Source organism: Larimichthys crocea, chromosome III (genome assembly GCF_000972845.2).
Source record: "Larimichthys crocea isolate SSNF chromosome III, L_crocea_2.0, whole genome shotgun sequence".
NCBI lineage: Eukaryota > Metazoa > Chordata > Actinopteri > Sciaenidae > Larimichthys > Larimichthys crocea.
Window position 1 is genome coordinate 46,652,630 of NC_040013.1, and position 25,615 is coordinate 46,678,244.

General features: G+C 39.6%; 2 protein-coding genes across 13 annotated transcripts; one reads left to right on the forward strand and one right to left on the reverse strand.

Moving 5' to 3' along the window:
• On the forward strand, nucleotides 1–19,033 carry blnk (B cell linker). Of its 11 annotated transcripts, none has more exons than XM_027277641.1 (25): nucleotides 1–288; nucleotides 552–614; nucleotides 6,575–6,626; nucleotides 7,987–8,033; nucleotides 10,720–10,785; nucleotides 11,327–11,394; nucleotides 12,782–12,810; nucleotides 12,893–13,016; nucleotides 13,216–13,319; nucleotides 13,504–13,573; nucleotides 13,682–13,765; nucleotides 14,593–14,618; nucleotides 14,712–14,737; nucleotides 14,857–14,913; nucleotides 15,042–15,069; nucleotides 15,184–15,229; nucleotides 15,395–15,455; nucleotides 15,554–15,581; nucleotides 15,753–15,783; nucleotides 16,216–16,294; nucleotides 16,422–16,450; nucleotides 16,561–16,616; nucleotides 16,689–16,793; nucleotides 16,882–17,037; nucleotides 18,504–19,033. In XM_027277641.1, exons 2-25 carry the CDS (start codon nucleotides 598–600, stop codon nucleotides 18,618–18,620), a joined length of 1,506 nt encoding a protein of 501 aa, XP_027133442.1. In that variant the 5' UTR covers nucleotides 1–288; nucleotides 552–597; the 3' UTR covers nucleotides 18,621–19,033. The 11 variants fall into 11 exon arrangements, with proteins under 11 accessions (XP_027133442.1, XP_027133440.1, XP_027133443.1 ...); XM_027277643.1 differs by having other exon boundaries at nucleotides 3–288; nucleotides 11,348–11,394; XM_027277639.1 differs by lacking the exon at nucleotides 6,575–6,626.
• On the reverse strand, nucleotides 18,855–24,764 carry znf518a (zinc finger protein 518A). 2 transcript variants are annotated; one of them, XM_010734580.3, is made up of 3 exons: nucleotides 24,387–24,764; nucleotides 21,241–23,504; nucleotides 18,855–21,081 (listed from the first exon to the last, which is right to left on the reverse strand). In XM_010734580.3, exons 2-3 carry the CDS (start codon nucleotides 23,480–23,482, stop codon nucleotides 20,414–20,416), a joined length of 2,910 nt encoding a protein of 969 aa, XP_010732882.3. In that variant the 5' UTR covers nucleotides 23,483–23,504; nucleotides 24,387–24,764; the 3' UTR covers nucleotides 18,855–20,413. The 2 variants fall into 2 exon arrangements, with proteins under 2 accessions (XP_010732882.3, XP_019128367.2); XM_019272822.2 differs by lacking the exon at nucleotides 24,387–24,764 and adding an exon at nucleotides 23,798–24,366.
• Nucleotides 24,765–25,615: the final 851 nt, after the last annotated feature.

Below are 25,615 nucleotides of genomic sequence, written 5' to 3' on the forward strand. Positions count from 1 at the left end.
TCTCGGGGACAAGTGTAGATTCTTTTGAAAATACCATGAATTGCCACATTAGTTATGGATGAAGGAGACGGAGGGTATGTGTTGGTTTTAATGAGGTGACCTCCCTGCGTGTACTTCTCCCTGGCTGGTGGGTTGGAGCTGCGGTGCGTGACGGGTCAGTCTATTACTGTACTTCCAAAAGCACACTCCTGCTCAGAGGTTCCCCGTTGAGAAAAAAAAATGAACCTGCCGTCCAGAGAGGAGTGCGAGGGGTGGGACCAGGCGCAAGTAGCTTTCTTTTTGTACAAGGTGAGTACAAGAAAGACAAAATGAGAAAGCCATTGAAAGGCTAAGATTGCGTGTTGACCTATTTTCTAATCATTTCAAAAGTTCAGTAGTTCATTCTAGCTAACAGGGCTATGTAGATCATGTTTGACTGTTTCTCTTCAGGCATGCTGTACACATACAAGTGTTAAAATAAAAAGGACAGGGAGATGAGTGTTAATGTGAAATTCAGTTAATCTGTGTAGTTCATTCAGGAAACTAAATCAATATTTGTTTACTGCCCCCAGAACAAAATGCAAGAATGTGCTGCCACTGTAAACAAACTGAAAATTAATGGACACAGACTTTTGGTGAGTTAATCCCTCACATTTTCCTCCTTTCACCTGAGTTTTACAGAAAATGCTCATTCTGTCCCTCTTGCTGTTGCATAAACTACTAATCCGTTCAGGATCGTATCTGGGCTGCGGTTGTGTTCAGCTTATTATTCTAATTACATCAAAATAGGCAAATCCTCCTAGGCAATTATTGTTATGATTATGGTCTTAAAAACAGCAGAATAATTACATTTCCCTGAGCTATTTGCACAACCGTAAAACTCCAACTGTTTAAAATACTAAACATTTATTACATTTTGACTCTACTTTTAAAAATGTGAGTTTTCTTAAGATATAGCCTAACCTTTAGAAAGAATAAACTTTATAATCAATTTTAAATTGCACTTCAGCACTGAAAAACTCCAAAGTTGAAAAACAGAAGAGAGTTTACAGGATATGAAACGTGACGTCGGACTTTCCAAACTCTTGTGGTGTGTAATCACTGGATCTCCTAATATGGAAGTGAATGAATCATCTGCAACTTCTGCTTTGACCTGGCTCTCATCGCTTTTGTCTCCATCGTCCACATTGTGGGTACTCTCTGATGGCCTGACATTGTCTCCGAGTTGCACAATGAGTGCAGGTGAAAACCTTCCCTGTGTGGCAGTGTGGGAGAGAGTAGGAACTGTGAAATGAGACTCGGGGCTAATAAAGCTGTGATGATCCCTACTTATTTAAGGAAGTATCATTAAATCTGCTTCAGTCATGAGGGGAGAGTTAAAGAGGATTTTGTGCAGTGCAATAGCTGAACCTTCTTAATATTATTTTGAGGTCCTTAATCATACCTCAGTATACCTCCTGTGCATTGGCATGCCTTTAGAAGCATTCATTCATATACGTCTTCAAAACACTCGTTGCCATTCTAACAAATGAGAGCAACAATCTCCTCTTGTATTTATTATTCACTGACCCTGAACAGATTCCATTTTAGGTGGGATATTGCATCATGGAAATATTTCCCCCATATCTCACAGGCTTATCTCCCCTAAATTATGCTCACTGTGGATTTTCATCAGTCAGAATGATTAATGTTGCAGAGCAGAGGCTTTGATGTGCAAGTTACCAGTGCAGATCTGAAAAATACATATACGTACAGTTTGTGTATTGACTGATAGGTCCCTGAGATCCAGCCAGCTCACCTGGGCTCTATTAAAGTCAGGTAAACCCATGCAGTATTGAACAAGAATATTTCACCACGGCTGCGGCGCTGACTTCACACGCTTTCAATTTAACTAGCTTCAAGGCTGCACGCTCTTCCAAACATACAGCGTTATACAGTATCAGTTCAGATTTTGTGTGTTTTGTGTGTTTTGTGTGTGTATTGCTGGAAGGCAACATCAATCAGTCGGTCTACTGCTTTAGACTGACATATCTTCTAATTGATTGCCATGAAGTTTTGAACAGACATTCGCAGTTTCCAACAGATAATTTTAGTGATTTCCTGTCTTTTTCTCTGGTGGCCATCAGGGTGACGTATTAGAGTGAAATATAATAAATGACTAAATGAACCCTCATGCAATTTACTGCTGATGTTCCTAAATTCTAATGACTTTGGTGACCCCATGTATTGGCCTATTCATTCAATACTACCGACATAATAGAAGCCTATAGGTCTTTTCATTTAGTGCCACCACCAGGTTGTCATTTTTAGTTTTTAGGTGACATTGCTCAACATCTATTGGACATAATTAGCACAAAAGTATCTTCAGACATTCATGATTGTCTGATAAAGAATGCATGAGTATGGTCATGTCTTAACCTTTTTCCCAGTGCCCTCATCAGGCCAAAAAAAGACCTTCAAAACTAATAGCATTAAAATAGTTTACTCATAGAACTGGAGTTTTATCCAGTAACTATTTTTGCTGCGTTCAGATCAGCTCTGTGTGCAGGAAGCCACTATCTCTTACAGACTGACAGCTGACTACCTACACGAGCAAAGAGATACCAGATTCCTCGTTTGGGTCTCGAGCTAACTTACCACTTAATCATCAACATGTTAACATTATCAACTGGGAGCATGCTATGGCCAGAGGGCATTTTTAAGTGTATATATACTGATAGAGAGCTGCTAAGGGCAATATGGTAACAAATGAGGTGGTAAATTTAACAACATTTATAGTCAGTTATAATAAGCTCAGTTCATCAGTGATTCTAAAGGTGGGGGGAGGACCATGGCATAAAGCTACAGCAGGGGGGGGGGCATTAATGACTGAGGGTAAAAGAATGCCGAGCAGACCTCAAGGTGCATTAATATGACTCATGTGGTGACATAAACAAACAAAAGTGCTCTGATGTAACAAGACTATCCTGCTAACCCTTTTTTGTTTATTTTCATTTCAACTTGCTTTATCTTATTAGTTACTAGCATCACTATTAATTATTGATGTTTGGCCTCTGAAGAGGGACGCAACAGAAAAAGTTTGTTGATGGATTATCTTCTGCTTCCTTGTCCTTATCACATACTTCAGCATGTGTGCCATACAGAACAGTGTTAATATTTAATCTGCATTGTGCATCCTCACCTTTAGCTTTAAAAAGTCTGCACCGTAAAGGCATTGGTCAGTTTGAGAAAAGGTTGAGTTTTTTGGTTTTTAATTTAGATTTCCTCTTGATGATGTAAGCTCTTCGGGTTGTGAGCATTGTATCCAGTTCCTTTTCTATTTTTGACAAACTGCTGTTGCCTCTATCAGTGAAATGTCACTTCCTGTTGCAAGAGGCTTTTACAACAGCAACTGTAACCTTTGACGCTTTAGTGTGGGGTGAGTATCACAGCTTTGTCATAAATTGTGTGAAACAAAATTTACTTACTTGTTTACTTAACTGTGTTTTTCATCACGAACTTTAAGAAGCCCTCCACTTAAACATGTGTTTGATTTTGCTCAGTCATCCTAAATGCTTGCACTTCATTGTACAGACCAATATATGTGGAGTTTACTGTTTTTACATTATTTGAAGTTTGTCTTTGGCCAGCTCAAATAAGACTGTGTATGGTGAAGTATGATTTGGTTACATCACAATGGACTTTTCTGTCAATTAGCAGACCAGAAAAAAATGACTCAAAAGGAGAATATTTCTCCATGTCAAGGGGATTTTTATTAAATTTCTCTGCACCAATACTATTACACATTCCTGAGAATTTAATAAACGCTCATGCAGCAGAAAAATAGAAATAACGGTTTATGATTTGACTCATCAGTACTCAGCAGGTGTCTAAGGCCAGAGAGGGTCTGTACTGTGGGTACTGAATGTCATCCAGCAAATGTGCTGCTGCTGCTGCTGCTGACTATTGCCTTTGGCTTACTTTGCATATGCATATGATGTTTATACAGTAGATGGAGCAAAGGTCATAAAAATCCTTAAGTAAATGGGCAACGCAGATCTAAAATGCTCTCATAAGACAACACCACAACACCGAGCTCTGCCTCGAATGCATCTTCACATTCTGCTACATCTCTTCATCAGAACGAGCAATGGGAAAAAGAAATAAAACAATCTAATTCTGTCTCAGGGGTGGGTGGCTGTGTACTACGGTGCGGATGAGAATGACAGTCAGCACGGCGTAGATAAAGGTAATCTCCATCTTTTTGAAGCCATGTTCGCTCACACAGGTAGACAGGTTAAAAGAGATATGTAGCAGATCAAATGAACTGTCAGCCTCGATCTTTGTGATGCTGCCTGTTTGGCGGCTGCGTGAGGAAGTCACTTTCAACTGCTGTGTATGATCATCAACAGTACAAACAAAGGCCATTCACAGTAAAGTCTAGCCTATATGCACTCATACTTGGCATTCCACAGTATATCACAGTATATGATTACTTTGTTGTTGGTTTCAAACATTTGCTGCATGCGTGCTGAAGAATGGCACGCGCTTAACAAAGGTTTGCAAAATGTATATAGCCTATGGCTAAAAAGAGAGAGCAAATGTCATTTTCAGCAGAGATTATGTGCTAATGTTGTAGTCCCACTGTAGCTTCAAAAAATCTAATTTTAACATTTGACACAGCCTCCTTGTAATGGATGAGTAAGGAAACAGTATTAGAAAGGAGAAAAAGCACCTTAAACCCCAACTGACTTGTTACACTTGTTATTTTGGAACATTTAGTGTAGATTGGTGAACATATGGAACATCTCTCACCTGATGACAATCATGAGACATAGCACAGCTGCTGGGAAAGAACCAAAAATATTTTTTGTGGGCAAGTACCTGGAAAGCTGTTCTCTCTGACGTGAAATGAAACTATTCAAGTTTTTTTTTTTAAAGTGTTAACGAGCGTTCCGTGCGTCATCATCTCCTTCGCTTGCTGTTTCTCATACCAGTTGGACAGGTGACCACATGTGAACAGACGTGGTCGTGCCTGTGTGACCTGTTGCCTGTTTTTGGGTGAAACCGAGACTTCACACTGATGCCCAACTCCTTGCTATAAAAAGCTACAAAATGTGTGTACCTGTCAGGTTATGTGCTTTTCACTTTAGCAGCTGTAACCAGAGCTTTTTATATGTCCGGGTCTTAAAGGTCATCCTATCCAACATCTGCAGAGATGTCTTACACCAAAGACCTCTTTGAACCTCACGGAGATATATCTACCTATTGCAAATATGATTATGTTTAGCATATCTGCACACTAGATTAGGTGCTTTGAAGCTGCCATAGTTGAAGTTATGTCATCATTTCAGTCAAAAGAAACAATCTAAGTCAAACTTAGAATGTCTTTTAAATAATGTTAGTCGCATGGCTCGAGGGATGATAGTGTTGGTCTGTCAGTCTGTAGGTCCAACTTTTTAGTCCACACTGAAATAACTCTACAGTCACTAGTCATGAAATTTTGTGTAGATATTCATGATGCCTAAAGGATGATTGCTAATGACTTGAGCGGCATCCTGACTGACATTTAGTGTCAGCAGCAGGTCATTTTGTAATTTGGTTTGGTTTCGAAATATCTGCGAACCTGTTTCCAGTAGCTTTAGCTGTACTTGTGTTGCAAAACTTATTAGCAAACTTTGGCATGATGTTGACACACTAAACTAAGATGGGGAACGTGGTATGCATTAAATCTACCAAGGAACATCGTGGTAGCATTCTTGGAACATGTTAACATTTAGCTCAAAGCACTAACTATGGTAGACTCGTAGTGTTGCTAACACTACCACCTGAAGGTGCAGGAGTCAGAAACTCTAATATTCTACATATGGGATTAGTAAACAGATATACATATCCAATAAAGAATTCATACAAATCATTTTCGGCATGCACAGCTACAGGCATGCAGTGATTAATTTATGTCATCGATGGGCACGGTTTTGAAATGTCGTGGTACTGTAACTATGAAGGCTCTGAGTGTTTCTGTCACTTACAATCAATGAAGAATCTGTGAGTTAAGAGTCTGGCTTTCAGTGCAACGTAAACCAGCAGCGACAAAGCAGTAAAAAGGAGCATTGCACCGTAAAATGAAGCACTCACCAAAGCGGGATGTACAGTAATCCCCTCAAGGGCGTATTAGAGATGTTCTCAATTTCCTTCTTTCATTTTTACTAAAATTCTAAAACAAACATAATGCTTGTGTGATTTCACACATTACAATCGTGAAACTGTAATTTTCCTCACACTCACACACATACCATGCAACCTGAATTGCTATTTACACAAATCACTTAATTTCAAACAAGAACGCAAGCTATCCAATGACTGGACCATGGATGGGTAGCTTTCTGTTCAGTTTTGAGTGAGGGGTCCTGGTCTGTGGTACAATAGAGAGGCTGTAGCTTGTAGAGCTGTTGTGTCTCATTTGAGCAAGCACAGACACTCCTATAAATAATTCAATGTGGGAGCAGTGCCTGGGAGTGTCCACTGGGGCAAACTATTTGATATTTTATTCCAAGTCAAAAGGCTAAGTCTGATTTTATACGATACCTTTTTTTTTTCTTCTCCTGTACGCCAGTGGGATGATCAAGTGTGTATCTGTGGGGCCAAGGTTCAGTTCTTTGAAGAAGGTAAAGCCTTTCATATTAAGTGATCTCACTCTCTGATTTACAAATGATTAAATCAAAAGCTCTGCTTTCACTCTACTATGGGCTCATTCCTAAAAGTAACACACCCTTTTGTTGCGCCAAGGTTCCCACTTTCACACATCAAGGGAATGTGAGCTGCATTGTCATGTCGCTCTGTGTGGAATACCTCACATAAATCATAAACAGCTTTGGAAAAACTACCATAAAATCAACTGCATTCAACTTAATGGTACATAAATTCACTTGTTTCACAGGATACTCTGCAGATAAAGAGCCATCCATACATTATTCATATTTAAATTAACTGGACGTATTAAACTCATACCTCATACATTAACCTCTTTACCACAAGCCTCAAATCTCTCTCAGTCTTTTCCACATCTTACAAACTCAAACCCACAATAAGCAAACTGTCACAAACATTTGGTGTCATAGATCTTCATTACATCACAACAAATATAAAACAGAGAAGAGAGACAGAGCAAGTAACGACCTGGAGCAATGAATTATGAATGAACAGGGAAATACATAATTTAGTGGGATTTGTTGCATATTTTATGGTAATCATTTCCTTTCATTTACGAATCACAATAGCTTTACCGCAAAGCAGACGTTAAATGCAACAAAGGAGAAAAAAAAGACAATGCAGGGGGCAGTTAGATCAACTTTTTCAGTGCTTTGCGATTTATCTGTGTGAGACAGTGGGAGTGTGTGGATGCAGTTACAGTGATGCGTGGTTAGAGGAGCATGTTCCCCGCGTGAAGGTCACCGGTGCTGATTCACAAAGCAAGAGAAAGCAAACAGCATCATGCAAAGCATATTTTTATCTTTGCTTTCAGAAAGAGCGTCCTTCAAGTGTGCCTTTAAACCACGCTTGGTTACAGTGCATCAATAAAAAGCTTTGTTTTTATTGTACTATCTTTGAGCCCTTTATCAAACTTCTCCATAAAGTCACAGTGTCTGACCAACAGTACTGATTTGCAAGATTGATCAATATAGACGTTAATAAATGCATTTATGTAATGTTTGTAACCATCCCTGACCCTGAGGCTCTCGTGCTGCGTGTCCATACTAATAAAGAAATTTCACTTCATCTTTGGTTTTGTTTAGAAATATCATAAGAGTTACGTTAGAAAAACGAGCTGTGCTGCTGAGATGGCCCTTAGTGAGATGCTGCCATCTCCTGTCGGCTAAGAGGTGATGCAGCACTGTAAATGAATCTGACCTGCAGCCCTAATGCAGTGACTCCTCAAATGCATGTGTTTAGTGGAGGTGACATACTTGCAGTATCATCTCTACAGTTGATTTTTGTTAACAGTTGATTTCTCTGATGTTTTTACAGAACTTGTCTGATACTGAGCTGAGCAAGTTTAGTCTCATCCACCAACCGTGAGTAACACTTTTATACCACTGTCTACAGATACCTCATTCTTATATCCTTCCTCTCTTTCTTTGCCGCTTCTTTACTTTTTTATTGCTGCCATGAGCGTGAAAAACATTTTAGTCTACACTGAGGACAAACACACACAAACACAAAATATAAGTCGCTTCATGCCTGAGTGTAATATATAAAAACATACTCACTTGAAAATAAGAAGGTGCATCAAATTAAAACGCGTTTAATATGTGTGTGGGTTTGCAGGTGTGTGTGTGTGTGTGTGTGTGTGTGTGTGTGTGTGTGTGTGCCTAACTGCACCTGCACATTTATCTGCATGTTGTTTGCAAAGTTCCTGTTCATGTATCCCCATGTGTATGCATGTGTGTGTGTGTATCTCACGTAAACATGTTGACAGTATTAAAGTGACATCAGTAATAAGTCAGTCATAAATGTGTAATTTTTCAGCTAATGGAAGGTGAGCACTTCTCTTCTGGAAATTACTCAGAAACTCTTTTATTGTTAATATACCTAGGCCCTGCTTCCTCTGAGAGCCCCTCGTTTCTAGTTTGTGGTTGTTCAGTGTCACATAGCTGCATGTGATTATCCTAGAAGACACAATAGGTCCTTTTTTTTAAAGACATCTTCAGGTGAGGTCAAGGGACCCCTTTAAAAAATGCCATTGCTGTTTTTCCATCATTAACATGTAGCTTAGCATTATTTATCCCCCATCCCAAACTACCATGACATTGCTGGTACCATTTGATGCCTCAGATATTTCCACTCTTCAAAACTGAGCCCACTGCAGCCTCTGAAAGATGATAATGTCGCAGAGGAGGTTAGCAAATCTTAACCAATGTAAAACTGTAAAACTCCATTTCCAAGATCATTTCACATTCAGTTTCATTTAATTCTATTATGAAGAATGTTTTATTGGGTTTTTTCCCCCCGTTTTATTTATTAGCACTTTAAGTTACATTGAATCATTTCAGTGCGGTATTGTCGGTCCTGGGCTTTCATACTTGTCTCATTGAGTTCCTGATTTTATGTGGTTAATCATATGCTTGTTGAACCAGGAAGTGACACATTATTAGGACGTACAGTTCACTGGTCTTCTAAGAAAATCAAACACGATGTAGGCTAAAGGATTTATTTATTTATTTTTTATTAATTCCATACAGTAGGTTAGTCAGTGGGCACACTTTATGCTATCTCACATAGTCAGGAATAAACCAAACACTTTACCCGCATTCAGTCAGTCTGTGATATGGAAAGAGCTCCATATAGAGACTGAACACAACACTTAATGAGGTGACAGGAGGTTGAGTTTCCAATAAGTGGCTACGAGCGGGTTCAAATAAATTTCCAACTCAGCAGCTTTCCGACCAAATGCTGACTAAAGACGTTTCTTCTCATTATGAATCATCCACAATTCGTTCCTTAAAATAATCAAAATTGTCTCTTTTATTCTTTGCTTTTTTGGATGATATAAAATTTCTTACAGCCAGTCTCCTGTACTCTGGTTGACTGGAAAGCTGACATTCATTTTCCATATACTTTCCTATGGTGACTCCACACACTGTAGTGGATCATCCTGTTGATCTAACAGGAGGGGCTGCACATTTATATACATGTCCCCTCCCATACACACGAAACCCTTTGGATTACGACACAGTACTTTCCATGTCATACCATGGATGACCTTACACATGATTAACCACATGACATTTCCAACCAACCAGCCAAGTTGTCAAACAATGTGATTTACATGGGATCAGTAAGAATATTTATTCATGCAGAATCTTTACAGATGATTGCAAATTAAGAAACTAAAGCCAAAAGAGATGTTTGAGTGTGAAATAGTGGCAAGCTCATCGGTAAAAAACTCCCCCACTCCGCCCCACTTACTCATAGGTCGCCTGATTCAGGAGATTCAGAGTAAAATGGCCATGTTTGACTGGTGGTAGAACTGAAAAGAGTCGAGAGATGTGTTGCAAGAGGATTGTTGAAGGCATGTTGGCTGAAATCTGTTTTTGAGTGTCTGTGTCTGTGTGTGTGTGTGTGTGTGTGTGTGTGTGTGTGTGTGTGTGTGTGTGTGTGTGTGTGTGTGTGTGTGTGAAAGAGGCCAGCTAGAATGGATTCCCTCCCCTCTTTCACATAGACGAGACTTGTAGCCAAACACACAGTTCATTTACATTTCTGCAAACAACCTGGCAGCACACACTTAACGCAGGAGAGGCCCTAAAATGTAAAGCTTTTGGATTAAACATGAATATGGAGACGTTAGGTAAACTGGCTGCTCCTGCTTCAGCAAAGATTCGGTAAGAACTTCAGTTTTATTATAATTATTATTTCATTTATTTTGTTTCCAAGTGAACAGTGGTGCAATATCACTTTTTGCTTAAACCAAACCACAGCATAGTGTCAATACAGGCATTGTGTTACACCTGTATTTTCTCTGGAAGCAACAAAAATGTTACGTCGTTGTAAGTATTCATTTTTAGTAAATAGAAAGAGATGCTTTTAACATCATATAATGAAAAACTTAGATATAAATTGTGTCAGAGAAGTGATATAAAAGAGGATTCGGGAGAAAATAAGGATTGATAGAATGGTGTGACTTGCAATTGTCTTTCCAGAGTTCTTTTGTGAGATGAAAAATGACTAATGTCTAACAAAGTCAAATTCTCTGTTTTCCAGGCAGCTTCAGAAGATCGTTCAAGACATCAAGAAAAACGATGGCAGCCTACTGAATAAACTCCGAAGGTCAGTCTCTGGAATTTCTAAAAGAAAATCTTTACTACTACGTGGATCGAAAAAAAAAACAGGAAATATATCTGTCTAAATTTGTGTGTATCAATCAGTCTGAGACAAATGTCTGTCTGGCAGTCTGGAAATCTTCAAATTCTCCACGTGGTGTATACATGCATCAGTGAAGATGGTCAATTCCTCTTTCACAACCGTTGGAATAAGAAAGATACACACAAACCAAAAATAACCCAAACAGATGGCTGTGCTCTCACTTTCCTTTCCTGAAATTGGTCCGCTTAAGGCACATAAGGATAGACATGACGGTGATACACGTGTTACTCATTTATTCTCGTCCTGTCTGGTAAATATGCACACCAGTGTGCTGCTCATGGAAATATAGAGCTTTCACTGATTTACAGCACAGGTGTTTAAAATGTATCCTGTACCAAGAAAAAGTGTCATCAGTCAAACGACTATAAATTTAGATCTCAATTCGTATCTTGTGTTAATAGTAAGATGTGTCAAAACACTGTTAACTGTCTGCTGCTGATGTCAGTATCTCTCTCCATGGCTCCAGACTGAAAAGCAAACCGATTCCAAAAGTACCAGCGAGAGATTACAGAGGTAAGAACAGAGTCATTATCACTGCTTCTACAAGAAATGTGAGTCCCTGTAGGTTCCACTGTGACAGCTGGCTATTAAACTCTTTACATTAATTATACAAAAAAAGACATGAGTGTTCTGTGCTTTATATATCTGAATTCATTTCAGAAATCCCAGAAGCAATGTCAGTGTTCATTCTGTGAGTCTGAGTTAAACATATGAAGTCATGGCCTTTAGTGCAGAAGTGTAGATGGGTCAGCAAAGAAACATTGTAAAAAAAGAAAAACAAGGAGAAACTTTAGTGATAAAAGGAGGTGTCACGATCAGACTGATGAGACCTCAGCTGAACTTTGTGTTTTTGAGAGAGAGGGCAGTGTATTACGGACACTGGAATCATGTTTCATTAATATCCACTATGGACAGGAGGGATTATCACACTGAGTTATAACTTTCAGTGTACACATGTACATGTGAGTATTGTTTGTAAGATGAAAAAAAAAAGACACGTGTGTATGAGAAGTGCGATACATTTTCTCAAAACACAGACAGTATTACATTTTACACGTGACTGACTGTGCTCATCATATTCACATGCTTCACGCCGATCATAATTTAACTCTTTTTAAACTCTCTTATCCAGTCTTTTCACTGATGAAGAATCACTTTTATTCTGACCTAAAAAAAAAAATCAGAGTGGGATTGAAACGTTGTAATTATTTAAATATGTAGTGTGAAGTGAGTGTGCAGGCGTTACCGTTCATTCATGCTTTTCTCTGGTAGTCTTGCACCTCAGTGATGTGTGTATAATTACTCTTTAAATTTCAAATTCAAATTTTGTAGTATCATCAGCAAAATGTACTTAAAGGTCCAGTGTTTACAGGCAAATACGGCAAAAATAGAACATAATAACCATTATGTTTTTGTATGTCAGTAGCCCAAAATAGACAAACTGAACACTGTCTCTAGATAGGGCCTTTTGCATTTTTAGTCTCTAGACACTAGATGCCACTAAACTCGACACACTGGTCCTTTAAAGTAGCATAAGTAAAACTACTCGTTGGGTAATTATTACAGTACATACTGTAATATTATGATTGTTATTATGATGATCATTTCATCTGTTTCCAGATGTTGATTTGAGAAACACACTGTGCTCAATCATGTGCAGCTGCCGTGCACACTGCATCATAAAAACAGCGATTGAATCGCTTGTTGGGAGATTATTTATTAAGTTCAAGAGGTGAGGAAACGCGCTTCACTGATTCCTCAACTGAGAGACCGACTTTGTTCTAAAATTAGGCAATATACTCTGACACCTGCTCAGATGAATTTAATGCTGGTGTGTAATATTTTTAACTAAAAATGTACTTCTTTGTAATAAAATCCTTTTTCATTTCTGTGTTTACAGATGATGACCAACTGTCTGAACCCGATTATGTAAGTTGGGAGAAGTTGTGAATTGTAAGCCATTCAAACTGTTGATATTTGTTTGAAACATTATAAAGTACATTGTTCCCAGGATAATGACACATATGAGGATCCACATGAGGACCATGATGACAGCTATGAGCCTCCTCCTCGTGGTCATCACCAAAACTTCACCACAACTCCCGCTGCTTCCTACCCAAAGGGAGAGTACCTTGGTCAGTACAGACATTTGACACAGTTTCTTTATGTTTAATAGCTTCTCCTTTCCTGTCATCATTCTCTACCTGCTGAAGGTGCATTGGTCCATTTATATCCTTCAACAGACTCTGTTGAGCCATGGAAACAACATGCAAATGGCTTTGAAGTGATACTTTATGCAAATACTGATGTTCTGTTTCTGCTTCTCCTTTCCAGACAACCGTCGTAACCAACCCCAGCGACCGCCCAGGAAGCCGGTCCGCCCAAGCAAAGGCTCCAAACAACTGCCCCCCGAACCCACAGGCATGGGGAGCGATGATGTAAAGCAACTTTGATTCCTCAAACTTAAGCTCACATGAATACTGTGTGACTTCCACAAACATTACTGTTTCTTGACTACAGTAATTTCATCACATCCTGTGTGTTGGTAAATACTTTCCAATGAGCATGGACAGTTGACATCGGCACTTTTTCACAACCTATTGTCTTGCTGTTTGCTCTTAGGAAGACTACATCAATCCAGACGGTAACGATGATGACAACTATATAGAACCTGAAGAGAATCCACCTTCAAGTAAGATATACATCAAATTAGAGAGGAGAAAGTAATGGATACTACTGTTGCAAGGACTACTGCTATAAAAATATAATATTAATGATAATAATACATACCTCCCCTCAGATCCTATGATGCATGGTATGAGCAAAGTGGGGAAGAACTCTCCTATGTTGTCTACACCTTTACCAGAGCGTCCACCCAGTCCCGGTAGGTGCAACAGTGTCTGTACCTCAAGAATCATTGGTCCAAATCAACCCTGCATTATAATATGTATGATTACATTTAATTAGTTGCAATTAATTGATCAAGGTCTACTGTGCCATGTTGAAAGATTAAATTAATTTGATAATTTGAAAAAAAGTAAATGGATTATCACTAGTGCGGAGATATATTTTATATATATTTTATTTTACGTTACGTTTTTTTTTGTTTTGCAAATAAAACAGCTAACTGCTAGCTAAGGCACTGTTAGCATGCTAACATGCTCACAATAGCAATGCTAACATGCAGATTTACCAAATAATTTGTTGTATGTTGATGTTGATATTTTTTGAGGCATTTATTTTAGGGTGAAAAAACACTGGCTGATCATCAAAGTTATTAAGATCATAGAGGAAAAATACTAATATTTTTAGGATGAATCCTCTAGGGATCATGCGGACCTGTACATAATTTCAATCTACTGAGATTTGATTGGAATCAATGAATAGATGTTGAGCTATTTCAATCTTGACCAAAGAGGTGGTCCAACCATTATGAGAGCTAGTTGGTTAAACACAAGGAATATCGAGGCTTCCATTATGTTTATAGTATTGAATGAACAGTTTAGACCAATGCATGGAAAGACTTTGTAAATACACTACAATGGGAAGCAGTCAAGAGCAGTTAGTCCAAACACAAAGACACTGCCAAAGGGCATGTACTGTTGTAAGCTGAACACATGTTTAAGGTCATGAAAATAATGTGCTCTGGCATCCGAACAAGGCTTTTGTGGTTTTACCGTGTGTCTAATTTTGGCTTTGGGTATTTTTCAGATGTTTATGAAGTCCCTGACCAAGAGGTAAGCTGTTTATGTAACAGCAATTACAAGTATTTTTAAAGGCAGATTTATATGTGGAATTTACTGTGGTTCCTTTTTATGACCTCTTTACAGGAGAACTCAATGTCTCCTGCAAGCAGGTCAGTTTGAGACAGTTTTGACTTCTTCACGTTATCATACAGATATAAAATATAAAATGCTTTTGTGATAATTTAGACTACAATCTGAGATTAATCATGTCATTGTATCTACCTTGCAGACTATGTCCAATCCCCACAACACAGTCACATACTTTACCGCCAAAGCCCAGCCCCAGGTAGGACGCACAACACTGACACTTCACTTGGATACTTAACTCTGCTAACAACTCTATCCTATCTATTATGAAGTGAATAAATATCTTTCCTGTTATTACAGTAACAATGAGTCATTTTTCCTCCACAGAATAACAACAAAAATATCTCCTCCTACTGTAAGTGATGACAAATGTGTGCAAGGTTCAGTTTAAAAGAGGTGTTTTTCAAAGATCTAATGTACGCCACACAGTCAGGTGGATATTGACTTATTGTGAATTTCCACATCTCAGGAGCCCACAGGTGATGACGAATATGAAGTTTGTGATCCACACGACAGTGAGTATTAAATCAGAATTATTTTCAAAGACTGCTACTGAATCATTCTAGCATATTATGTCATCTAGAGGAAGGAAAATATATTACCCTACAGTAAATGAACAGCTAATGAATAACTAAAAAACTGTCATAATAACTGGTAGATTGCATTGTGTCCTCCTCTAGGTACCAGTGATAAAGCTGCAGAGGGTCCCCCTCCACTCAAACCCAAACCTGTGCCCAGAGAGTAAGAATCTCTTTTATTATTCTAATTGTATATGATGTAAACTGTAAACTTTATGAAGGGGATAACAGGTTGTCTTATATACTCTTTTTTGCTCTCAGGAGGTCACCAAAACCACCCGTAAGGCCGGTAAGAACAACAAAGAATCGAAGAATTGAACACTTTTTCCAATTAACACATCAAACCATCATGTCTTTACTGTGTTTAGCTTTGTTTCTCAGGCCGTCAGCTGATGTCTGTCATCATTATGACGTGTGCTTTTTTAAATCTAAAATCATGAAATCTCTTCTTCTTCTGCAGAGACCAGATTTAAAACCAAGGGAGTTTGAAAGTAAGTCTTTACGTGAATTCAGATGTTATATGTAGACATGAGTCACACCCGAGTTACACCACAAAGAGCTTTTAATAAATATTGTGAAATCAGTCACTTCCATTCCTTCCATTTAATTTACTCACTTGGGTCTCAAGGAATGAATTCTCCATGTAAGGGCAGTGATATGGTCTAGCGACTTTTAGTTATGATCTGATTACACAAATACACAGTGTAAGCAGCACATGCATGATGTTTATAGATCTGTTTCTATTCTATATTGGTTAAAAGGGAATGGCGCAGTTTAAAGACGTACTGTGTAAGCTTAGAAATGCCTAAAAAAAATAATTGCCAGAAATTAAATATTACATATTTAATTTCTGTCTTTTTAATTTCTGCTTATTGCCACACAGTAAACAAAGCCTAATTACCATATGTCTGTACTTTCCACAGGCCGAACTCTGCCTGTGATGCCAACAGAGCAGAAGACTTCACCAAAAGCTTTTTCTCTGGACTTTCACAAGCGACCAAAGTAAGAAATACAACATACAGTTTTACGCCACATTTTTAACGCTTCTCTACCGGGGAAGATTGCCTTTAATCTCGGCTTTGTGCTGTATATTTACTGTGGTCGGCTCTGTTTGTGGTCTCTCTTGCAGAATTCCTCTTCCACACTTTACCCCCCCCAGTAAGTACAACTCCTGCTTGTGTCCCACTGCAGATTAGCACCCATATACACAAGAGTTTTGTGAGTTCACACTAAATTATAAAATTATGTTTGTGTCTCTGGTGTTCCAGAACCAGCTGACAAAGGAAGCATTTCTTCTGAAAATGGGTCATTAGACCAGGATAAGGTGGGTTCTTAAACACTATAACAAACTGTATTCATACAGTATATCCGAAGTGATGCTTTAAACTTCATTTACTTTCCATTTACTGTATTTCAGGATGCAGACGTCTATAGGAAGTCCTGGTATGCCAGCACATGTGACCGCAAAACTGCTGACGACGTCTTGTTCCGCGCAAATAAAGTGAGCGCCAGTCATCCAAATGAGTAGCACGTGCAGTTTATCCCATAACCCCCCTGCTGGGTCTCACTGTAAGCTCCCTCTGTTTCAGGACGGGGCGTTCATGGTGAGAAAGAGCTCCGGTCAAGACGCACAGCAGCCCTATACATTAGTGGTGTTTTACAATGGCAGAGTGTACAACATCCCGATCCGCTTCATACCAACAACTCAACAGTACGCTCTGGGAAGAGAGAAGAGAGGGGAGGAGGTAAAGTGCAGAACTTGCCTCTCATTTTTACTGTGTTTGATTGTCACTGTGGCCTGTGCCTGGTGGCTAAATGGAGTCTGTAGTTGTTTATGATTTTTCTTTTTTTAAATAGATGAGCATATGTGTATTGTAGAAAGAGCCTATGTCTTTCTAGGTAGGAATGTTGATCTAGTTGCTTGTCCTGTGAAAACAGTTGTTAACAGTTATTAAGTCCTATACTATGATTAAAGTGCAAAGCCTCTAAAAATACAATATACATTTTACAATGTCACCATCTCAACCCCATCATTAGTAGGAAGTGATACACTGTGCCAGTGCTGAGAAGTACTGACTGCAAAACAGACCCTTTTTCACAGCAGACATTTTGACTCTTACCAGTAGGAAAAGCACAGGTGTTACTGATCGCATCAAAAATGGCTCTGTTGTCTTCAAGTGTCCCAGTAAGCCACGACAGTGTGACTGTGGGCGGACACTTATGAATCATCATTGCTTTGTGTGTGAACAGATGTCGAGCCACACGGTGGTAATTTTCACTTCTATAAAATGTGACATATTGCATTTTGGGATTGCAAGCAGAAGGTAGTTCACATGCTGGTGACACTATTTTTATTGTTCCACTGTGAGAATTTTCAGCTCCCTTATAAAATATGTACTGTTACATGCAGTATGCATTCAGTTGGGACATAATACTTCTTCATGACATTGCACCTTAAACTTTGACCCTCTTGCTCTGTCACAATCATAGTGCATGATTTAAAATTTAAGAAAAGTATGCAGTGTAAATCTGAATTGAAATGTCTGTGCTCTCTCTGCAGCTCAGTCAAAGTGACGTATCATCCACTGTGCAGAGAATTGTGGGTCATAATAGCCAGAAAATCGTGCTGGGTTGCATACATACATACAAACAATAAGATATCCTATAATTAAAATACTAAATCATTTTCTGGCATACTACATAGTATGGTAGCCTGGGTGTTGGTACACACACATGAAGGTGTGATTTTGTGAACCAGCATGTGAACTAGCAGGACCCTGACACCAAAGCAGCTGTAATCCTATTGTTATAGGAAGCCCAATACATTTCCTATATCCTGTTGTGGTTAGTCATGAGACACTTTAAATTAGTATTACTGTATATTGTTTCTAGATTTAGATTTTGCAGCTTTTGTGCCAAAAACACACCAGGGAAACCTCTGAATGTGGGAATACTCCAAACTGAGTGGAAATGTTTCAGTATTTGAACTAATTAGTGGAAAGCTTTGTTTTAATTGTAATTATGACACCTACATTAATCATCAAACACACAATACATCACAGGACTTCATCCTGTAAAGCAGCTATATAAAATGTTTCATGAGGAAAATGTAAAATTCTAGCCTCGTTAACGCAATTTTGTTATTTCAAGACTATTTAAACGTTTCATTCTAACTTTATCCTCTTACTTGTTTGTTCTTGTTTTTTTGCAGTATTTCAGCAGTGTCTCCCACATCATAGAGAACCACCAGAGAAACCCCCTGGTGCTGATTGATAGCCAGAGTAACACCAAGGACGCCACCAAACTGTGCTTCCCCGTGAAGCCCTAGATGACACTCGCTGATGGCGAACAGCCAAGTGATTGGACTGTATCCCAACCCTACTGTCGCACTGGTGTTTACAGGACTCATTAACTGATGCTTTTCTCCTTCATTGTTCATTTGAGGTCCTGTCAACAGGATCGTGTGCTGCACTTGTCTGCATTGCTGGCCATGCAGAGCTAAAGGACCACTGACTCACAAGACTTTTTAACTCACGTTTTATTGTTTATTGTTTTTTTTTTGTTTTTTTTTAATGCTCAGTCAGTAAACAGTGTATTAAAATGAATGCGAGGGACGAGACAGTGTTGCTGAAGCTAAAGGAAGCGTATAGACAAATAATTTGTTTATGACAGCAATACTTTGAGGAGCCAAAAAATACAAGGTTGTATTTTTTCTTTTAATAAAATTCTTTTGTTGCATAATTCAGCTCACATCTTCAGTCATCACACAAATGCCACCAGGAACTGACACACTGGTTCATTTATTTTGTGGTCAACAAGTAATGCTATCATATTCATGCACATTCGTTGCATAACAAAAAAATCCTAGGCACTTGGTGAAAATTCTCAGGTAATATTTTACAGTACCTCTATCAGGGCTATTTACATTATAAATCTCTTATCTAAATTGAAAAAAAGTATATATATATGTACATAGTGAGTGTGCACTCCAGAAGGTATACAGGTATACATGCACAATATCAGTATACAAGACAGGTGGATCTGTCCAATGGTCCTTGACTAACACAAACAAACACGCACATACACTCAAGCCGGTGATCTCTTGCTGAGAATACTGAGGGATCACGGCTGCATAAGGAAATGTTTCGCCACAGTAGGACACTGGTTGAGATTGTCAAAGGCTTCGGCCTGATAAGGTGAGGTAACGGGAAATATAAATCCTCTTTTCATAGTGCAATTAAAAGATAAGATTATCGTTTCAAGTCAAAGAAAAGAAAAAAGAATATGATGATGCAGGCCTTTTGAATCCAGATTTAAAAAAGAAAGTATGCGAGCATTTCACCGGTGTCCCAAACACAGGTTTACTTCTTTAAATTAATCGTGTCTTTAGGGTTGAACGAATGCGTGAAAACACACCTCTCTCAGATAATACTATTTTTTAACAGAATTTTGGAGTTTGTACAAATATACTGATTCTTTCAACGGCCTGAAAAAAGCAAAGAAAAACATAAAAAGACTAAACCTAAGAGTCATAAATAAATGTTGAATAAAACAGCTTATTGTCTTTTTTTTTTGTTTCAACACACAGTTTAAGTATATCTGAGTAACTTGTGGGGCTCTGCGTCCCATTCCAGAAACATAAATATGATAGCTACCACGGTGTATAGCCTACCCGTACATACACTGATTCATAAAATTCAGATGGTATGGCAAATATACACAGTACAGTGTTCTATAAAAGATTCCATACGACAGTGTACTTGAATCACCTTAAATAAAGCTATATTGCGTAGACAAAACACAAACAATACAAAGAACTGAACGGTCACCGCCACGTCCATGTGGCTTTACGAGTACTCTACAAAGAGTTTGTGTCATGCTATTCAAACTGGAAGAGACGACAGGTAAATGCTGAAATTACCCTGAGAATTTGAACCCTCCAGGAAGCATGATAATCACGTGATTCTCCTCAAAAATCAACCAATCATAATTAAGACTTAAAAAAAAAAAAAAAAAACGGAGGAGGCTGGCTATCATGGTTTTCTTTATAGTTTTGTTGTATCTCAACAAACTCAAAAGTCATTTCTTTCCAGACTATTTTTCATCCAGTGTGGGCGACATTTAAGAGTTTTCACAGTTTGGCCTTTTCCACTCCATCAGATGTCGCTGCCGATGGACCATCCACATTTCCTGACTTGCGAAGACCCTGCCGCAAAACCAGCAGCGAAACTTAGTCGCAGCATCCCGGCTGGGAGAGACTGCGTCGACTATTTCATACTTTTTCCTGCTCAACCTGCGAAGTTTAAATTTCAGCATGAACCTCTCCTGTACAGAGTTTTGACCGTGACCCGTGGAATCAGTCTGGGCGTCTGTTGGGTCATCCGTTGTAGGAGCCTCACCGTTCATGGCTGAGAGAGCGTTCATAGTTCTCTGTGACAGTACGACTTTCTGCACCTCTCCTTTGTACCTGTTGATGACCTCCATGATCCTGGTGACCTCTGGGATGTCAACGTCTGGATGATTTAGCACCACAACGGGCTGGTCTCCTGCTGGACGCTTTACCAACTGAGATGGGCTTATGGCTACTAACTTCAGGGTCCTCTCCAGGTTTTTTGGGACTGGCTGCCACTGATACGCAGAGGCTGGTGAGGGATCCTGTTGGATGGCTTTCACTGCAGGCAGTTCGGTTAGATCTGGGCTGGAGTCTGCAGGCACTTCTCCATCTCTCATCCCCTCGACACTCTGCTCTGAGAAGACCGCATGGCTTAAATCTGTAGAGTTTATCTTACCTGCAAGACAAAGGGTGAAAATACTCAATCAATACAGACAGGTTTGCTATTGCACTTTACTGTAAAACCTGGACATTCAAATGTATGTCAAAAAAATGCCACTGGATGTTAAATCATTACACATTATGTCTATGCAGACACTATAATTTGCAGTCTTACCCTGTGGTGTAATAACAGGTTGGGAAACAGGGGGAGACTTGGTGTAACTGTTATGAGGAGTTGCTCCGTCAACGCCTAGACTTATCTCATGGCCTGACATATGGCCGTCCATGCCACTGCCTGATGTGTGGAGTTGTGCGTTCTTGGGGCACACTTGTACTTCAGTCACAGCTGCAGCCATCGATTTTGACTGGCCTGTCGTACTAGCTGAACCTCCCACGTCAGCTTCTGTTTCTAAGAAGTGCTGTGACTTCCCTGCATCGTCTCTCGTTTCTTGATGGGTTGACAGCAAGCTTTCGAGCACGACAGGCGTGCTTCCGTGTATATTTGCAGACCCTGGCTTCGCAGGACACATGGTGGTCAGTTCTTCTACTGGGTTTGATTGCCGAATTAAAGTGATGGCTTCAGAGGGGCCGTGCAGGTCAGTATTGGAAGCTTTGGTCCATTTTTCCTGGTGTGCTTCAGTTAGCAGCGCGTTTTGGAGAATCTGCGGCATCTTCTCCAATGTTATACAAGGGCTTGGCAGTCCACAATACTCATCTGTCGGACCACCTACTGACGGAGACAAAGAGCTTTGTGATACCCACTGCTTCTCCTTCACTGGATTCTTCTTCAACACTATCTTCAGGGCCAGTCTTTTATCCGCTTTTTTAGATCTGGCTCTTCTTCGTCGTCGAGTTCGTCTCTTGTTTTTTGGTACAACTTTACGAATGGATGTCTGCTCTTCCCCCTCGTTCGTCAACTTCAGCTCACTTGAAATATTAATTCCATCCACGTGCATAAGCTCCTCATGCTTTTTACCAAGTTCTTCTAATTCCTGATCAGTCTTGAATTCCTGATTTTCTCGGTTTTCCTGCATTTGAGTGCACTCAGATGGCTCATTCTGGGCTGGCATGGAGACATCATTATGTAGTTTGGTTTCAGTCTGCGGACAAGGTGTGTGGTCATTAAAGTTTGATTGACATCCGTTTTGGTCGACTACGCAACGAGCATCATCAGCAGAACTTTCAGGGGAAACAGTTTCCTTATCGGACGATGTCATCATTTTCATCTTTTTGGCGTAAGCAGCGCTGTTCTGAGCGACAGTTATCTTGTTCTTGACCGTCAGGACAGTAAGATCTGACGAGTTCGACATGATGCCGTTCTCCGACTTCGGGTTAAGATTCGTATCTTGAGGGACATTTGACAAAACAGTTTTTAGAGCCTTGGTCCATTTCTGGTCACCGGTTTCCCCAGCAACAGATTTCATTAAAAACTGTTGAGTCTCCTCTAGTGTTGTTTGTGGATCTGACAGATGGCAGTATTTATCTAGGAATTCTCTCCCTGGCAGAGAAAGGCAGTCCTGTGTCAACCAACACATTTCCCTAACTGCACTTCTCGTTAATCTAGGCTTAATTTTTGGGATTGGGTCATTTGGTTTCATTGCTAGGGAATGAACCTCCTTGTTCTTCTTCTTCCTCTGATTACCATTCGGGCAAACGTGGACAGATTTAATGTGCTTGGTAATCAACAATTTCTGAGATGCCTCAAAGCCACAGTGCTGACAACGCAAAGTTTGAGTGGTTGCTCTAAGCCCAAACTTATTATTGTCCTTTGTGTGCAGGGATAAATCATCATTCGCTCCTTCCAGGCCCAACTTATGTGCATACATGTGCTCTAGAAATACTCCAACATCACCTGTGGAGAATTTCTTACACATTTCACATGAATACTTGCCATTGTGGCAGTGATACATAGTCAGGTGTGCACTGAATTCAGACCATGTGCGCTGAATATTATCATTGCAAATGCTACAACTTGAAAAAGTGTCCATGTGGCTTAATAGATGAACCTGAAGGTAGGAGAACTCGTGTGTGCTAAATGTGCACATATGACAGGAAAAGACTGGCGAGCTCCCTCTGTGTTTTTCCTCAAAGTGTCTCACTAAGTCTTTGGGAACATACTCCAAGTTGTCCCTACACTGAGAGCATGTGAACCTGAGTGTATTCCCACTGTCATTCGTCCTGTGCTGGCTCTGCTGTGCTTCAGGGGGGGGCTTCTTTGATGAAGGCCACACTGTGCTTTGCTCCGACGCCTTTGCTATCTTCTTTGGTCCACGCTTATCTTCACTTTGCATAGTTGGGGGCTGCTGAACGACAGTCTTCCTGAGGTGGAGCCGTTTGTGCCAATCTCTATTCTTCTTGTTGACACGCCGTTTATTACCTCCCGTGGAGGTAACTGCACCAATATCCACAGAATCCATGCTTGCTGTTGTTTACAGGTTTCTGAAAGTACAAAAAAAAAGAAAAGAAAAAGTCAAATAAATAACACAGCTTCAAGGCAAATGCTACAAATCCAGGAGTGCTTTTTAAACCATATTTACTTTTGTTGCTCTGTGTGTGTTTAACTAGCAGTGAACCCATAAAAAAGAAGCTGCATTCACAGTCCTATCCTTACAAGTTACTTCACAAAGTCCACCTGTTGCTGGCTTTGGCTCAAAATGTCTCTGCATGGACAGGTATAAAACACACAAATAATCCTTAACCCCCAGATGCAGTAAACTGCACTTAAAACTCACCTGCTCACACAATAGAGGAACTCCATGCCCTGCTTTAAAACACTACTGTACGCGCTACAGTGGGAGGTGCAATTAAAAACCTCCCAAAACTAACTAATGCACCAATAAAAACAGCTCAATATTTTTTAAGGTACCGCTTTTTTCCCCCCTCTAACCTATTTATCGGCGTGTCGTGCGGCCATTGTGCAGTTTTGACTTGACCACAACAAAGTGATGAGACTGCCTTTGTACCGAGCAACGACCGCCTTGGGAATTGTGAAGTTACGATAAAACTATCCCGGCGTGATACCGACGCACATATTTTCGTTTGGCATGCATTCAAACGTTGTCGTTTTCGCGTCCGACCTAACTGTTTTCAAAGCGTTTTCTCCAAAAACGGCGTCTGACTGATTTGAATTAACGTGACGCGACGAGCGCTTACAAAGACGAAATAACTTGAAGAATAAAAAACGTGGCAACAAAGTTACCCCGCATCAGTTTTTGACCTTGCATCGAGTTAACACTGCAGACAACCCCGCCGGGTTGTGTAGATAAACCGTAAAGCAGAAGTTATGTGTGTAGTTGTCTCGTTTTTTTTTTTTTTTTTTACCTTTTCTTTTGTGGAGAGCTTGACAGCTCAGCGAGTGGCAGCCATGATGTTTCATACGGGGATTACAGCCTCTGAGCTGCTTTAGCCTTTAGCCTGGTGCCTCCCGACAGAGAGAGAGAGCCGTCCCGTCCTGTCCCGGGCCTACAGCGAAACACTAACACACCGAGCTGTTTTAACACAAACACTGCTCACAGTGTATCCATGTAGACTTTAATTCATGTGGGGATAACTCACTATATGTCTGTATACAGTAAAACAACTTCAAAATGCAGTACACCGTAAGGCACGCATTAATAAACTAAAATAAACTGGTAGCTCCATCCGTCAAAGTCATTGTTTCAGGTTTAAATTGGACCCGCAGTATTCATGCAGGATGGGAAACAATTACACAAATATTTATCACAGTCATACAACCTATCCCTGTGAATAAAAGCTGCCATGCACGCAGTTAGTTGTCTCATACCTGTCTCTGATATGAGAGGGTTAGGGTTGAAATATGTTTATCTGTTAAACATGCTGAAATAGCATGCACATTTGGAGTGGAACTACTCATATAACTGAACTAAAGACATTCAAGGACTTTGATGATTTAGCTTCATATTCATTAAACAATTACAATGAACTGTGTGTGTGTATATGTGCAGAAAAACAGTTTGCAAAAACTTAATATCCAATCAGTCTCTAAAGATGAAAGCTGTATTGCATAATAAAATACACCAATGCAAATGATAATCAATGAACACATAACCTAAAAGGATTAGGCTGCTATAATTAGTCCAGCAAAGGAGCAATAAGAATAAGATCACATGCAAGCCTGAAAGATTTTGAAAACCTTGATAACCTTGCAGTACACTTAGGAAGTGAGGCTATGTGCTTCTGATAGGAGCTCAGTACACTTTGGGCCTGGCCCACAAATGGCATTAACACACAATAAAAGGCCTACTCCCCACTGTTCAATGACAGCCATAAAAATAGCTCTCTGGGCCTGCACTCAACACCTAGATGAGAGGCTGTAGATTAATTCACACTGCTGACCTTTTAGTGAACTTTAATTAGATTCTTTAATATACTCGCTTAACTTTAGTCATCATAGACTTAAAAACAAGCATGTCATCTTGCATTTACTTAATTTCTACGTGTTGAACCAACTCACTTTTTCATTTTATGTTTACATGTGGCCCTTGTATGTAACTTTTTGACTTTAATTGTGAAGTTAGTTAGAAATCATG